Source organism: Telmatherina bonti, assembly GCF_933228915.1.
Source record: "Telmatherina bonti genome assembly, chromosome: 5".
NCBI lineage: Eukaryota > Metazoa > Chordata > Actinopteri > Atheriniformes > Telmatherinidae > Telmatherina > Telmatherina bonti.
Window position 1 is genome coordinate 14,217,085 of NC_136623.1, and position 18,107 is coordinate 14,235,191.

At 38.4% G+C, this 18,107-nt stretch overlaps 1 protein-coding gene across 1 annotated transcript; it reads right to left on the reverse strand.

Annotated features, from left to right (window-relative positions):
* Positions 1-1,207: 1,207 nt before the first annotated feature.
* drd2l (dopamine receptor D2 like) lies at positions 1,208-17,309 on the reverse strand (the record flags this gene model as incomplete). Its single annotated transcript, XM_079240123.1, has 7 exons — positions 1,208-1,404; positions 3,667-4,021; positions 4,269-4,352; positions 5,433-5,647; positions 9,512-9,648; positions 14,798-14,907; positions 16,941-17,309. The coding sequence occupies 7 exons, from the start codon at positions 17,307-17,309 to the stop codon at positions 1,208-1,210; spliced, it is 1,467 nt and encodes a 488-aa protein (XP_079096249.1).
* Between the last annotated feature and the right edge of the window lie 798 nt (positions 17,310-18,107).

An 18,107-nucleotide genomic window follows, 5' to 3' on the forward strand; every position in this document is an offset into this window, starting at 1 on the left:
TAGATAAAAACACCTGAGCTTGCTTATGCTTGGAAAATGCTTTACATGTCCTTTGCGAATGTGTTCATTTCACACTGTAATATATTGTTCTGATAAATATTCTGTATCTTAGATGAAAATAAATGATTTTTTCATGATTCTGAAATAAAATAAGCATTACAACAGTTTATTTTTAATTCTCCGTACAATACATGTTTCACTCCAACCAAATTATTTACAACATTTAATTTTACATCAATGCACAGTTTTAACAAAATTGTACATATTACACTGGATGAAATTCCCTTGACAGTGTACTGATTATGTGCATGTGTAGTAACCAAATCCATAATTCCAGCTCCACCTCTGAGCAGCAGCCAGTTAAGAAGCAATGAAGCATGAGAAAAAGAACTGAGAAGCTTCGGTGCCAAGACTAAAAAAGTTTGGCGCTACACCTTCATGTCAAGGTTTTCTCTTTGTTTGCTGGAATTATGCCTGTCCCAATAGAACAATGGGCAGTCATACAGACAGACAGACAGACAGAATGACAGACAAGATGGTTTGTCAGGATTACAAGGAAGGTAAGAGTTTGATGCGCACGCAACTCAGAAAACAGGAAAAACAGTCACGTCTCAGTGAATCTTGCATGTGGAGTCTTTGAGTGCTCGGCCACACTTTTCCAGCATATATATATATATATATATATATATATATATATATATATATATATATATATATATATATATATATATATATATATATAAAAATATATATATATATATATATATATATATATATATATATATATATATATATATATGTATACCGGTTTGGGTTTGTATGTGTCTTCTCTATAAATATTTCCAACATCTCCAGCTTGCTTGTGATTCTTGTAGCTACCATCTACTTGTCACACAGTCTCTTTTTTGTCAACGTCTCGTATCCTTTGTACCTGCTGTCATTCAATCTGTATACCATGCTTCCATGTTTTTTGTTTCGTCTTGTTTGAGCTGCTGGTTCCATTTCTCTCATCTTAAATGTCCCAAAAAGCCAGAACTGCTTTGACATATCCCTTTCCCAGATTACTGTCTCAGTCCTTTACCCAGTATATCAAACTGCCACAGTTCTTTACATTCTTCTATACACTTTCTCAACTCAAACCTCCCACAGTGTCAAGCTTCTATTTATTTATTCCTTTTGACAGCTGATGCCTTTCGTGTCTCTGGCTTTAGCAGTGCAGGATCTTGATAAAGGCTTTGCGAAATTCGATGTTGAAAGTGGTGTAGATGACAGGGTTGACAGCACTGTTGAGGTATCCCAGCCAGGTGACGGCGCTGTAGAGGGTGGGAGAGATGCAACAGCTCCTGCAGTGCGCCTTCAGCACATGGGTCAGGAAGAAAGGTAGCCAACAGATAATGAACACACCTTTGGAACAAGAGAGAAAAAAAACACACACACACATCCAGTGAGCGGCTGTTCTTTGAGTGAAAAAGTCTTCATGATGACGGAGTTCAGAGGTGAACCAGATTGGTTTGAACAACAAGTTAACAGCGACCAGAATAATGACTTCACAAGAGGAGGGTACACAGCAGATTATCTTTGAATGCAGAACGTGTGGAGCTTTGAAGAGGGAAAGCGGCTGAAGAGCACCATAAGCAGCCACTGTAAGCTAAAGATTAGTAAGGCGACTGCTAGCATAGCGTCAACAATGCAGAACAGGTGGGAAATAAACATTCTCTGCTCTGATGTTCAGGCTTTTACTGCATTTTGCAGATGGGTGAGAAATTGTTAAAAATTCTGTCATGTACCCAAAATTCAGTGATTGCAGGTGTAAAAGAAATGGAGAGCATTTTCTTCGCACACTTTGAGGCACTCATCCATTTAAATAAAATATTGTGCTTGATTACAAAATTAGAATTGCATTTGAGGGATGTACTTGAATGGGTCTACATGGAGCCCTTCTTGCAACTATTTCAGCAAAGTTGTCTGGTTTTATACTTTGTATTGTGGAAAGCTTTTTAGCTTAGTGGTTTCACTGGAGGAAAAATCTTGAAGTGCTCCTGTTCTGAACTGAAAGGCAGGACTCTCATGCACAAACATGCATGAGCAGATCGGCTGCAACAACAACAACAAAAAAAGTATTTTTGACTTGGATGATGACACATGCAGGGAGATGCTGACTGCGAAGTCTAACACAGCCTTGCTATTTCTTCCCATGAAAAAGTTCTGGATTTTGTGCACTTTTAGAATTTACACTGCTGCTGCAACTTTTGTTGCTTTCTGTCTACAGTGCTTCCTTCGGTGGCTGTCTGGCAGTTCAGAAGCAGCTTATTTTTGGGAGAGCAACTGTCTGATGAGGATCTCAGTCCTTAAAAGTTTGCAATGACAAACATATGTAGAGAAAACATCATAGCAAACCTAAGTGATGCTGGTGATATATTAGCTTATCTATTCATCAAAAAATACTTTCAGCACATTAAATGGACTCTGGCTTCTGTAAGATAGGAGTAAGTTTACAGCATTTACACAACCTCCACAGCAACCAGGACTCAATGAATAATGTACCCTTGGCAGACTGTGACAGCACATGGTAGTTATGCTCCTAAATCTGCAGTGAGTGTGTGAGACGGTATCGTGTTCAGTATCTGAGGAATGTTCCAAACACCTTGTTAAATTTATTTCCTCAAGATGTGAAGGGAGGTTTCAGCGCTTTATTAAGAGGATGCAACTGGTCTGTGAGTTTATTTGTGTGCGTGTGTGTGTGTGTGTATTTGTTACAAGTCTTGCAAAGATGTAAGTAATGAATATTCTTGCCAGCTATGCATTTGTAATTTGCACACCATCATGAAACTGCTGAAGCATCAGACAGAACTTCATCCCTCTGAGATGCAGTTGTCGCATAAATTACAAGAAAAAAAAAAGAAAGAAAAAGGTTGGGGCTGGTGAAAGCCAAAATGCAATCAAGTTAGGCATCAAACATGATGGAGGCCATAACATCTCCAAAAATTAATTTCAGGATTCAACAACCTGTCTCTTAATGGTATAAGTTCAATGTGCAGCAACAAAACAGGCATTCAGAATCCTGATTAAGCCTTAAAGCTGAAAGCAGACAACGGATAAGAATGTAAAACCTATTCTTACCCAGATTTTTACTTTTATTAAGTCAAACTGATGCTTCGCTTCGGACCAAATCTTAAGCAGTAAAATTATTTTATCTACAATCTGTTTCAGAATTGGACTTTTCTCGTAAGCTAGATAAATATGGACACTTTGCAGCTTATACACATCATATATCTTTATGCACTTTTATACTGAAACTTTAGATGAGAAAATGAACATGAATCTTCGAACTCTTCTCTTACATAATTCAGTAGTGTTGAACCAGGCTGAGAGTCTTCCTCGGTTTCTACACTCTGCTAAGCTAATCATGTCGTGGCTCGAGCTTTGCATCGGTTGCAAAGTCAGGATGACAGTGGCAATCATCTCTTCCAGTTGCAACTGTTGCTTCGATGTTACTTTAATATGCAGAAGTATTTGTGTATTCTGGCTTATTTGTACCATGCAAAGATGCAGTTTTGTGCACACGCCTACAAACAATGAGACGGCCTGCGTGCTGTGTATGTGTACATGGCCCAAATGTGAACACCTCATCAATTAGTCTGCACTTCCTCTCTCTCTCTCTCTCACCGAGCACAATGGCAAGCATCTGCGTTGCTTTCCGCTCCTTCTGCTGCGACAGCCGCCCTCTCACTCGCTCCTTGGTGGTGCCCCATTTCTCTCTTCCTCCGCTGCGCTCCCGCCATCCCTCACGACCCCTCATGCCATCCTCCAGTGTGGGAGGACGGGGTGTCAGAGCTGATCGCGTCACGGTTGAGGGAAGAACAGGAGCAGGACTGACTGAGATGGACAGGGAGATTCGGGCCCGTCCTGAGTGGGACGAGGTCTGGGGAGCAGGGGGAGGGGCAAGGCTCTGTTCGGTCTGTGGCAGGAACTGACCTGGCTCCACTTCAAGGGGGTGAACCACAGCTTCCTTCACCAGGGTCTGACACACAGAAAGGGAGGAAGGAGGATGGTGAGAGAGGCAAGTTTTGGGGGATGAAGTGATGTTTGGATGCTGAGAAGACACGAAGATGAAAGAGGAGCAGCGGGGTGTTTATGAATTTGGGAAGGAGGGTAAGAAGATGCAAACAGAGAAAAACAGCAGAGCCAATAGACTGGGTGAGAAATAGAAGTGACAGTGAAGAAGAAGGTTATTCAAAATGCACACTCTCGTCAGTCATGCAGCTCACCACTTTTTTGCGTTGAGGACCTGCGGTGGCAGGTCTCAGGATCAGGGTGCACAGCTTTACATCTTCTGGTTGCGTGCATTTGTTCTGAAAGGGAAGGAAGCAGCTCACAATGAAAAGGACCTGTGGATCCTTTGGACACAGTCAAACACACAGATGATCCCCCGTGGGATGAAACTTCTGATGTGAAAATGTCAGAACACATTAACTGAAACTTTTTAATGAAAGCAACTGTAATTTTAATAATTTAACCATGTGGACTTGCAATTTCTTTTTATTATATAATAATATATAATATATATTATTATTTAATAAAAAAAAAAACCTTTTCATTATATACTTGCCTTGTCAATATAAAATAATCACAAGGCAAGTAATACTTATAATAGCCTTTATTTCTACTAAGAAAGATATTTCTTTGTTGGGAAATTCACCACCAGAAATATTTTTTCACCTTGACTAATCAACTGCCTGTTTTTTCTGCATTGAGTTTTTAGGACGGAAGTTGAATATTTCTTTAAATCCAAAACATAATTTTTGAGCAGACATTTTAAAGCTGATTAACAGTAATTCAAATAACTTTTATTCTAAAAAAATAACATGGTCCAGGAATATATCTCTATTTTTTCTTTACGTTCATTTTCTTAACCGTTTAGTTCAATTACGAATAATGGGGAAGCTGGAGCCTCTCCCACACTGCACACCCTTGGCATCCCATCGCAGGGCCAACACAGAATGATGAACAACTATACATGCTCACACTCACTTCTAGGGAGAATTTAGAGTAGCCAATTAAACTAATCTGCATGTATTTGGACGGTGGGAGGAAGCTGGAGTGTCCAGAAAGAATCCATGCATACATGGGAGAACATGCAAACTCCACACAGAAAGGCCACCGTTCGAATCTCCCCCCAACCGAGGCTCGAACCAGTGACCAAAATATTGGCACTTTTTAAAAATAATTTGTCACAACTGTAAAATTTTTTTTCTTATTTTTACATTTGCACATTAAGCACATATTTCTGCCCAGTCCAGTAAATACTAAGCAAAGAGAGATGCTTTAAGAGATTAAATGCAACTTTAAAAAAGCTGCAAGATTGAAAAAACTTAATGGCTTTCACACATTATTATTATAAGAAAATGGCCTCATCATGCTGAGAACTTTACCTTTCGGTGTCGACCTTCTCCTGCTTCAGTCCCATTTTGTGTGAACAAACCATGTTTACGAGGTGGGGCGGTTCGTCTGCCACGCTTTCGCAGAACCACGCAGATCTGGGCGTACACCAGCAACGTAACGATGAATGGAACGTAAAAGGAGGCCACAGACGAGTACACGACGAAGGCCGGGTCTGCGAAGCTGCAGGTGGTTCCTTCACGGCTAGCTGATGCAAAGAATAACAGAAGGATTATACAAAAAATTATTTTTGCATTTGTAAGAATTAGCATTGTAAAGAGACAGTTTATATGCTAAAGACAGACTTTAACAAGTGAAGGACTAATCTAATAAATTCTGACTTCTGGCATGAGTAAAGAAGACTTTTGTCTCTAAAGTCAGAAATTGGCGATAATGACTTTATTCAGCATTATTATGAACTATATCATATATAACATCTACATTATATCTTTGCTCCTCAAAACACAGATTTTTCTTTTAATTCATTGTCAGAGAATAAACTCACTATAAAATACTTAGGTTTAAAAAGCCACTCTTTACCTTGTTTTATTTATTCATTTAACTTTAACTTAACCAGGAAGTCCTTTTCTGACTACTGACACTTTTGTTGAAGGAAACTGCCAACAAGGCAGCTGACTGCAGTCAACCGATATAAAACTCTGCACACAATAAAAGTATTATATACGGCTATGAAGCAGATGGAAAACACATTATACATAATAATAGCAGCATTTCCAGACTTCAGTTAATAAAGCTTGAAATTGACTGAATGTGACTGAATTGAATTGAATGTGGAAAATAATACAATGCAGTTCTACCTAGAACTTGTTATTCCACCATTAAAAGAAGGTTTTGGTGTATTTCTACTGAAAAAAGAACTCTGAGGATCTCAGCTTTCATGCAGAGGCCCCATAGGCATCAGGTAAAGACAGAACACATGGATACGAAGACTATAAAAACAACTGTTTTTAGACCATTTCCCATCTTTCTTGTGCTTTCTGCTAATGGCAACCTGTTCCACTTCATTACTTGAGTCAGCAAAAACAGACCAAGTTTAAGTGACTGAAATTCTTGCTTAGTATGCATTTGATTCTTTGTTACCTTCATTCTCATTATTTATTCATTGATTCTTGATTTAGAAAAAAGCAGCTTTAACCTTGTGTTGAAGTTGATTAACATTTTTCTGTGTGACCTTCATTACATACAAGTAAATGTAATGCAGCTGCAATGCAACGTGCCATCTGAGCACAAATACTGCAGCAAGAACAAAACAAAAGCTTTCAGAAGTGTGTGCTATAATGTTTGGGAATAACTGAGGAGGGGGAGATCATTTTCAGTCTGACTTGCATCATTCAGTTTCCTGCTGTGTTTGGCATCACACATACAACTGCCTGATGCAAGTTGACACTTTACTGTCTGTTTCCCATTTGCTCTCAAGCTGTTTTATTTGAGTTTAGCATGAGCACTCTCAGAGCTTAAGTCTATCCCCGAAGCTGCCTTCTTTCCAGCCGAGGTGAGCTGCTCTGTGAGGCAACAACCTAATCAAGGATTAAGTGTGTCCAATCTGCTCCACGGTGCATCATCTGTTACTCCTTCAAACCAATAAAATTATGTTTTTGTTTTTCAAAATAGATACTAAAGTATGAAGTCGTTTTAATTAGCTGAATGAGTTTCATGAAGGAGCTGAAGAAAGTGCATAAGAATGTTTGTATTAGGTTCTACCTTTGGGAGGTATCTTTCATTTTCAAAGTTAGACTTAAAAAAATAAAGAAAAGAAATAATAATAATAATATTTTATATTATTATTATTATTATTATTATTATTATTATTATTATATTTTATATAATGCATTTTATTTGAAAGCACCTTTCAAGTCACTCAAGGACATTGTAGAATAAAAATCAGCATTAGAACAATAAGAAACAATAAAAACAAGACAGAACTGTGAGACAGGGTGATTACAGGGAGTATGCTTTCTTGAACAGGTGTGTTTTTAGGATGGATTTGAACAGATGTGAGCAGTCAGTGTTGGAGATGTCTGGTGGGAGGGCATTCCAGAGGGAGGGGAGCTGAGCGACTGCTCTCCTAGAAAAACGGTTATAAAGCTGAAATTTTAACAAACTCAAGGGTCTTAATCTTTCATTTTCAATCTGAACAGAAACCCACAGTATGTTTTGGAGTGTGTATTCCATGTATGATCAATCTGTTCCTGTTGTAGCTAAGATGCTTTTTCTCATGGTAACTTCTGTAGTAGTTGTTGTTCTGCAGCCTCTAATGAAGGTGAAACAAAGCTAGTGGGTAATTGGGTATAAATTATGATTACAATGGGGATTATAGGCTGAGGATATGAATTTGACAGTGAAATGCTTAGAATGGACAGAAGTAGATGTACGTTTATTTTATTATGGTCTAACTAAATGGTACTGTTCAGTGTTGTCTGCAGCTGTCATGGTTATAATGGACTTGTGTTTTCAATACAAGTGCAGCTAAATGAACACAAAATCAACTGTCACTTAGAAGTGCAACCATCTAACGAATATATTTCCCAGTGTGAAAGGTAATTCCGTTTAGTAAATTTACATTTTGATCATTATTTTTCTATACATTTGTCATCTTGTGCATACAAAGTGTTTCTATGAGGACTCTGCAGAACCCAGCGTTAGTCCAGGTAAAGGTTTGTTTAGGCAAAAGTCTTACTCTAGCTGCAGCTGAGGGGAGAGTTTAGTTAAGAGTATTTCTAACTGTTTTCATTCATGCACTGTCCATGCGAGGAGTGTGGGCTGAAGCCTTGAGCAGAGCAGAATGCCCTTGGCGGAAGAACGAGTAGTAAACTATTTCTACTGGCGCTCCTCTGAAGAATCTGTTTTGCTGCTGCAGCTTGATAAATGACACAAACAAGCTTTGTAGATATATTTCTCTCCTATGGTTTTATGAATAATTTCTCAGTACACTTCTATTTCTAACTAAACCAGTTTTAGACATATAACGCATAAATTCAGCTTTCCAGTATGCATGACAATAATATTCAAAGCTATTGAAAGTTTTTTTTCCTTCTTGAAATCTTATTTTTTGGAGCTTGATGTCACATCTTTTGTCAATTGCAAAATGATTTTGTTAGACATGATGTCTACATATTCACTGTCATGTGGCAGCAAAACTGCTTATAATTATTATTGAGTGTGTTTTTGCTGGAAATTATGCTAAGGCAGTTAAAAAGCACCAATCTCAGTTGTGCATTTCCATGAATTTTGCAATGATTATTGCAAAACATGCACTTGATTGTTTCTTTATAATTTAGGGACATGGACTCATGTGCAGATGTGATCAATCAATCAATCAATCAATCAATCAATCAATCAATCAATCAATCAATCAAACTTTATTTGTAGAGCACTTTCACATAACTCAAACTAACCAAAGTGCTGTACAGGTAAAATAAAATAAGTAAACATTAAAAGCACTAAAATAAAGACAACATAATAGTTAAAAAGACAAAATAAGACAGAAAAGACCTAGTTGTCCTGCTCTGAGTTGAGCTCTGAGATGAGTTTTCAAAAGAGATTTGACAGGTTGCCAGTGATAGACTGGCAACCTGTCCATGGTGCACCCTGCCTCTTACCCAATGATTGCTGGTACAAACTCCAGCTTCCTGTGAACCATAGTTGGACCAAGTGGTAAAGAAAATGGATGGACTCATCTGAAAAGCTTGCAATGGCAGCTGATGCAGTTTAGAAACAAAATAACTATGATAAACTGTCTGTCTTGAGAGCACTAAATTTTGATGGTGTATTTTTATCATATTCTTTTGCAGGTTGGTCAACTGAACAAAGCTTTGCAGTCGGTCATACCTCATTAGAGCATGACACAAATACAGTACATTCCCTTGAAAAAAACAGCGGTGTTTTTGCTTTGTAAGCAGATGTTGCTCAACCCTCAAACATCGATCACAACTTTCTAATTTTGAGCTTCACTCTTTTGCTACAAATGCCTGACTAAATGTCAGTGTGTTACTGCATATCTGGTCAACACGTGTGCTGTATGATAAGAGAAAGTATCAAACATCCTATTTACCAGTATTGTTGAGTCCAAACAACAGAGGGCAGGAGATGGCAAAAGAAAGGAACCACACCACAGCGATCATCACCGCCACCCTCCTCCTGGAGCTGTATCTGGTGTTGTAGAGCAAAGGCATGGCTACTGCTGTGTATCTGCAAGGATATATGTACACAGATATATAAAACACAGATGTCCCAACAGCATGTCTCTTACTTTTTGGACACATATTTGAACATATACGAAAACAGAGTAAATACATTTAAATGTGTGCTGTTTTTTTTTTTTTTTTTTTTTTAAGAGTTATTCATTCCAGTTAGTTCTCACATATTCTGATGCAAACTGGAAACACCCCCCCCCCCCCCCCCCCCCCCCCCCAATTTCCCCGTCAAACAGACAAAAGCTGTCAGCTGTTGTGTTATAGCCACAAGGACACAAAACACACAACTGTCAAAATCAGTTGGAGTTGCCTGCTGTACAGGTGTGAGCAGCCTCCTGTGAGCTGCTGACATCCTGACAGAAGGCAGAGACTCCTGGACAAAAATACCCAGGAGTAGCAGAGAGAGAGTCAGCCTTCAATAGATTCAACCGCGACATCTTTATTGTTACAGTTGTCAAAACATGCAGTATACAATAAAAGGGACGCTAAGCCTAAAGCATGTCAGTATCCATGCAGGTCAGCTGTGAACGAGTCCAAAGCAGGAACTGTGCATGATGATGAACATAGAACTTTGTTTTGCTTTACAGTTTTCTTTTTGAACATATTTGAGATCCATTAAACTCATTTGGAGAATATTTACATTCTTTCACTTGCTAATTAGTAGGATAAAGATAAGATAGAGTCATTCACTCATTAAACACATTGGTTATTTGAGGTCATCGTCCATCTTTACTCTGGGAGCTGCTGTCACTTCAGCTTAATCTGAGGAGACAGAATTCATTTAGCATTCAGTCTTTCATCACGTCTGTCATGATGAAGTAGATATAGGAAGATTTGATGAAAGTAAGAATGATAAACAGGCAGGTCAAGTAAGAACCAGAACTAAACCTTAAAATCTCAGTATAACTATAAAATAACTAACAATGAAACAGTAAAAACCACACAGGGACAGCTGAGACATGAGAAGTGGGAGTCTGAAAATGGACCAAAGGAACTGAGGAGTATTTAAAGCGATGGAGTTAATTACATATGAGGAGCAAGTGGTAATAAGGCAACAGAAATCAGGTGTTACAGGGGTGCAAAATATACTAAATACATAAGATTATAGGCTCTACAACATAAAGCAAGAGTTTAACTAAGAATAGAAATGAAACCGCTGTAAATTACAGCTGTATGGTTTGGATCATCAGTGTTTTCAAGACATTTTAAAAACTTTTTGTCTGACCTGCATGGCCTTTCTTTTCTTGAGGCTTTTAGGTGGTTTTGCACCTTTTAATGAACCCTTGTGAAATCTTCTGGTAAATTTGGACATTAACTAGCTGTTTTCCCATCCTTCACTCGGTTGGATGTTGTTAAAAAATTCTTCTTTATAGCTGTGTAGCTGCTGTCAGAAGCACCTGTCATAATTTAGTTTTCACATTCGATATATATTCACATCCAAGTAGTAGTTAATAAAATGTTCAATAATTATTTATTTATTTTTTCATTCAGTAAGTTAATGTAAAACCATGTTGTTTATTTAGATGGAAGTGTATGGAAAAAAGGGGGACCATTTTCTTTTTGTTCCGCTGGCCCACATTGTTGCTCCGGGATGTAGTTGATTGATGCACTCAGGGAGCCACATGAGGCGCTGTGCATGCGGTGTGTGCAAGAGACAGGTTGTATGTATGTGCCAAGAGAATGGAGAGTTCTTTGCTCTTATGGGAAGCCGTGGATGTTTTTATTCCCTTGGAGTTGATGCGGCCAATGAGGTACAATTTCTACTTGTTTTTATTGTTAATTGGGTTATTATGTAAATTTAGTCTAACTGTAATGCCAATCAAGCTTTTAATTTGATGTATTTCTGAAAAGTTTACCTTTTGCTATGTCTCGTGAATTCCTATTTTATTGATGTAACTCCTCTGTTTTGCTTTAAGTTCATCTGAGTTTGGTATTTCTTTTCTTAGTTCTGATGGCATATTTGGGACAATTAAGGATCTTTCAAGGCAAGCTGAAGACACTGTCCATCAATAAATGTCTGTGAAAATCCAAGAACGATTTCGAGCTTGATTAAACTTCGAGGGAGTAACAAGCTGAAAGAACCCTAAAATCATCTGGCAACGTTGTCCTCTGTAAACTTCCAGGCCGTTTTTCTTTTTACGCTGCCTTCCCCTGTGATTTGTATCCCTCATAATGTGACTGGATCTATGACCTCCGCAAATCAGTAATGCTCTCGCCTTAGTTCCTGCACAAAATAAAATAAGTCTAAATGAGAATAGCCTCAATGTGTCACTTTGTGAGAGGATTTAGGACACAGCTGCACACGACCTGCCCGCTGGGTGTCTGGTCACCCCCCTCTGGACCCATGATGAGGTCATCAAGGTGGAGACAAAAATGATCAAACATGGTCTCCTTGTTCCCAACATGATGAAATGAACACTAATGACTGCAACAGACATCAAGGGCATAACGACCCTGTCTTCCCTGCGGGATAAAACTAATTACCAAGGCTTACGAGGCCCCTGTTCTACAACTGGATGATGGAAACTCTTTGCTCTTTTTTTTTAAATTAATTCTCATATTTGGAGCCCAGTAGATTTGGAGAAAAGGAGTTATGATTTGCAATTATATTACTTGATTACTTAATTAATTTGCTGCATTTTAAAATGCCTCAGGGATCATGATCATGATGTGATACCAGAAACCACTTCAGTCCAGTTCCCTTGCTGCAACATACCTGTTTCAGACTGAACTGGTCTTCCTGACAGCTATTTGTCAAGTTCTGCATCAATATGTAAATGACTCATCAGTTTAGGCATCACACCCTCTGAAACTGAGCGATGGGTGTCATCAGACCCTTTTTACTGACACATATGCTCCAAACTGATCATCATATCTACCTGTAGGTGTCACACAGAACTTTAAATAAGTTATTTCTTTAATAACCCACAAGATCAATACAGTTTCCATCAAAATGCAAACTAGAGGGAGGTCTAAGCTGCTGTGTGTGTTCTACTTAAATTGTGCCACATGGACACTTGCTACAGAGTTGGCAGACAACATCTGTGTCCATACAACAGGCCGGTGTGTCGACACATTGGCTGTCACTTTTCACAGACAGTAAAGTGAAATTTTAGCTATCTTGATGAGCTGAGCATCATCTGTCATCACCAGATTGAATTAAACACCAGTAAAATAGCTCAGATAAGCTTTGTGATGGAGCACTGCTGATTTCAGCAAAACAAGGAACAATGTCTGAACATAGAAACGGAAACCTGAGCTTAGAAAAGCTAATTCACATCCAAAGCAGTGCATTCCACAAAGATTTCACTAAACTAACCAACACTTAGAAATAATATTGTTAATTGTAAGAATTGATGGAAGAAGTACTTCTTAACATTCTGTTTTTGGGGTGTTGATAAAAGGATGAGTAAAAGAAAGAGAGATGAGACTATATGAGCTGTCAGGGACGGTAATAGAAGATAAGAGACAAAAGAGACCATAATTTCTTACATATATTTATAAGGATGCATTTATGCATCCTGCAAAACACTACACCTACACTGGCACCTATTGTGCCTATGATTATTCATAAGTTATGTTTAAAAACCAAGATTGTTCATATAACGTGAAAAAAAGTTGAATGTAACATGAAACAATATGTAACATTACATATTGGACACTTTGTACAAATGGGGCTCATTTAAAAATTTGGAATTTGAGTTGAAATTGTAAAGCACTTGTTTCTTTGGAAAAGCTTGTCAGAATCCACATGATTAAAGCATGTTGTTGTTTGTTGTTTTCCTTTTGGCTTTTCCCACTGAAGGGGTTCCCACAGAGAGTCACAGGCTTTCAATTACCAAACCTAAGAAGCCCTACATGCACGGCTGTAGTTTGGCACATGTTTTATGCCAGATGCCATTCTTGACATAACCGTCTGCATTTATCTGGGCTTGGAACCGGTCCTCAGAGAACACTGAGGGCACCTGCTGCCCTGCAGCGTAGGCGACCAGGACTCTTGTTTATGTCCTATAATGTAGTTTACAATTAAAGTTACTGCAAATTTGCACATCGGTAAGAATGGGTGTTATAAACTAATAGCAACAGGCTATTCCTTTTTTGGTTGAATTGTGCTTTGGTTGGTTTGTAGCTCACTGATTGTGAAACCAAATAAATAAATATACAGAAATAGAATAGAAAGTGGAAAAACAGTACCACTCTGGTACTCAGTCTGTTTTACAATATTATTGTATTATTGTTTTACATTTAGTTGACCTCTGTGGTAAAAAACATGAGCTATAATGAGAACGACAGACCTACACTGCGACACAGCGGGTTATTTGCTTGCTGGCTCAAACAAAAGAAGAATAAAAAAACATCTTGTGTATCTCTTGCCAAAATAGCACACATGTAAGCTATTCTACAAAATCTGCTTTTGATAAATGAGGCGACGTACTGGCAGACAACTCAAGCTGCTCTGCTGCTTCCCATGTGATCCGCCTCACACGTTACATGTCACATATCAAACAGTCCCATCCAATCTAGGTGGTCTATTTAAGACGCACGTTTCCTGTCTTGCTCTGTAACTCATGCTTTCTGCAACTGTTGCTGCTGCCCTGAAACACACACACTGCTTGCTTTGTTTTTGAGCCTCTTCATCACCCCGAAATCCACCTGTAGTAAAACATTTATGCAAAAAGAGCAACGAGAAAGGAGCCTAGTTGCTTAAATTCAACAATATTCTTTATTAAAGCTTTTATAAACATCAACTCATCAGCTTTCTGAGTGAATTAATGTTACAACTAAAATTCCATTGCTTCTCTTGGGAAAATATTCGGACCCTGCTTAGCAAAACCCACCTCCCACACTGAAAAACACTGGTCTAGCCCAGCTTACACCAATCACAATCAAAGCCTAGGTGGAGAGAAGAGTCACATATTGATTTAGTGTCATCCTGGTTATCTGGTCTTTAAAAGCAGTGAACAAAGAGTTGTTATGAAAAATCTTCACTGAAAGCTGATTCTGGGCAAAAACATATAAACTGCAAGAGTAGGAATAACAAGACTTAGAGGTCGAGGCTCAAGTTCAAATAATAACAAGAGACACACCAAGAAAAGAGATAAAGCTGCAAAAGTCACAACAAAAAGGGGACAGAGTCAATCCACCTGTCGATGCTGATGGCGCACAGGTTGAGGATGCTGGCGGTGCACATCATTACGTCCAGGGTGAGCAGGATGTCACAGTGGATCAGACTGAAGCGCCATTCCCCTACAACCTTTAACGAAACAGACACAAACTGAAGAAATGGACCACACACTTACATTTTTTTGTACAGTTTGACCAATAATGTGACCTAATTCTTGTATAGATGCATCAACATTAACAAGACTGCTTCACAGGATAATCTTTAGTCAGTGTTAAATATGAGCCATCACGGTTTTTTGTTTTTTTTAATATATTAGTTTTTTCTATGTTCAGCATGTATACATTGATTTAAATAAACTGAAATTTTCCCAAAAAGATCTTAGAAAAGTGCATAACAGCCAGTGAATGTTGAATATATTTTTTGTTTAACATGAGTTAAAAAAAAAAAAGTCAGCTCATTATAATTCTTATTTGATTTTGTTTAAATCTTATTTATGTTCTCATCAGTTTTATAGATTTTTTTTTTATTTTTACTTAATTATATACTCCTCTGTTTATCTTAAATACCATCTCTTTATGAGGCTTTCTGTTATTACTGTTGTGTTTTGCTCAAGTACACTGTTTTTACTCTTTTATATGATTTTATTTTATTTTATCATGAACTCTTTTATCTGTATTTTTATTCTTGTCATCTGTCCTTTTTTTTTAAGTTTATCTGATCTCATTTTTACTTTTTAACTTTATTTCTTACAGTAAAGCTTTGCCTGCTTTGCCTGCAGGGTTATTGCAGCAGTGACTGCCCTTGTCTGTGTAACTGTGGAGGCTACTGCGCTGCAGTCCTGCGGCTGTAATGTGGACCCTTTCCTGCCTTGATCTGGATGGTTCCGATGGTGGCGGCCTCTGTGGCATGGGTGGATAGCTTCTGCTGTGAATGGATCCCCATGAAGCCAGGGGAGTCCATGTTTGTGCAGAATGGGTTAGAGGTGGGCAAGGGGAGTGTACATGTTTGTGTGGGATTGCGCATGAAACAGAAAAAAATGAGGCGTGTGGTTCCATGTGCTCTTGTGTGAAGACATTTTGGATTTCATTCTTAACATGTTCAAATTGAAAATTTATCATTTAACTGTGCTTTAAAGGCGCTTTAAAAATAAAATATGATTTGAACAATTTTAGGTGGACTAATGATTCAACAAGACATAAAGTCTTTTGGATTTTGCTTTACCCTTTCAAACCTCTGCTAAAAAAAAAAATGCGTACCCATAGTAAACTGAGCATATCTCTGCAGAAACAAGGTGAATAATTCTGATATAAAAGTACAGGGAACAGCTGTGAGATTTATTTAAGCTGTGCAAATATCAGCATGTTTACCAGCTAAAGTAAAAAGGAAGATGGCACACAATATGAATAAAAATGTTTCTGGCTTTTCTAAAGAGGAGAGAAAAAGAGAAAATCTGAACATTCTGTTTGCGAAGTACAACAAAAGTAGAGATTTTAGTCCTGACAGCCGAGGCAAGGGATCTAAAATGGCATGTTTGGCACAATCTGTTCTTAAAAGCCTCAAGTTTTATGAGGATAAGGGATTATTCACAGAAACAATCAATATAGCAACTAATGCTAAATCATTTATCCCATCCTTCCCACAGTGGAAAGTTGATGCTTTCTCCAGCTTTAAATGAAAGTGAATATCTTTTTGTACTTTTCAAACAACATAACTCTCACTGGCTGATAACTGTCAGGTAAACTGTCTTCAACTTGTTTTCTGAAGGGAGGAGTTTGAGGGTAGTTTATTTTTTTCCAATGTAAATGACTTAACTAGATAGTTATGGATGGAAATGATCATTTAGCTAAATCTGGTTTATTCACAGCATTTTTGATTGTTAATTGGTATACACTGTAGTATTTAAATTCATTAGAAAATAAATTAATTTTTATTTATTTTTTTAGTTTTCAGAGTTCAACGCTCTCAATTGCCAGGAAATCTTTGTTGTTGCAGTTTACTTTAAAGTTCTTGCATTTCTTTTGCCTCTGCAATGCATCATTAGCATACATTTATGCAAACACATCCACTTTTAGTTCCCTTTTGCATCTGAGGGTGTGTTTTCTTCCTTTTCTGCTTCAAAACAGAATAATAATGCAAATACAGATAAAAGTGTGCGCGCACACCTCCAGGTAGACGCCCCAAGGCATGACCAGCGTTGCCAACAGCAGATCAGACACAGCCAGAGAGACGATGAGGTAGTTGGTGGTAGTCTGCAAAGCTCGCTCTCGAGACACCGCCACGCACACCAACACGTTGCCGAACACCACGCAGAAGATCAAGAGGACTAACAGCACTGCGTAGAAGTTGTACGGAGGAGAGGAGGCTGACGGAGAGATGGTGCAGTTGGAGGAAGTCAACAAGGAGGAGGAGGTGGGGAAGGATACTGGGGAATATGAGGGGTCATGGCTGACAAAGGCAGAGAAATTGTTCTCAAGGGAGAAGAGAGGGAGGGAGGGAGACGGGGTCTCGTCTGACTCGTTCAATAAAGCCATGATCACACTCCGGTGATCATGGTCGGGCTGGAAATGGACGACACAAAGAGAAGAGAAAATTAATTACCATGAAAGTCTTCCTGACCCAGTGCACTTGAGCCAGCTTTTTCAATAGATCCAATAAAGAGTGGCAGTAAAAGGAAAGGTTGCTGTTACACCAGAGTTAGAAGTTTCTGTGGTCTGGTCTTGGAGAGCAACTTGACATGAAGCCATCTCTAGACATGGTTATAAAAGCCACAGCATCCTGCTTTTACACACACAGATCAGGAAAGATGAACTCATTTAGTCTGAACAGACCTGAGCTGGAATAACACATTTCATTGATCTCTGCGGGTTCATTCCAGCCGCTGATGCACAAAAGGAACAAGTGGAGTACGTAATATAGAATTTATGATTATGTGTCCTCATAAAAAAGCTCTCACATTTCATAATTTAAACTGCACACGCATTAGTGTCTTCCCTGTTTATTTCAGCTTCTCTGGGGATTGTGCCTTGGTGCTGCCAATAAAAAGTCAGTTCTGTCAGTTTCACTGTAAAATGTTACGAAATTAATTTACCAGTTTGTTCATCACCTCTTCTTTAGGGAACAATTTGTTTTTGGAGACTGAGAAAACAGTTGCAGTAGTTTTGAAAGTGAAATGCTTTCTCAGTCTTGTGTAATATCTGACCTCATCTGTGCAACAATCACTGCAAATGAACAACATTTAAAGAGCGCTTTATACTTAAATCTCTAAGACTCAAAGGGTGAATTCGCACCAGCATAGTCTGACGGACTTTGTTCACTTAGGCAAAGAATTC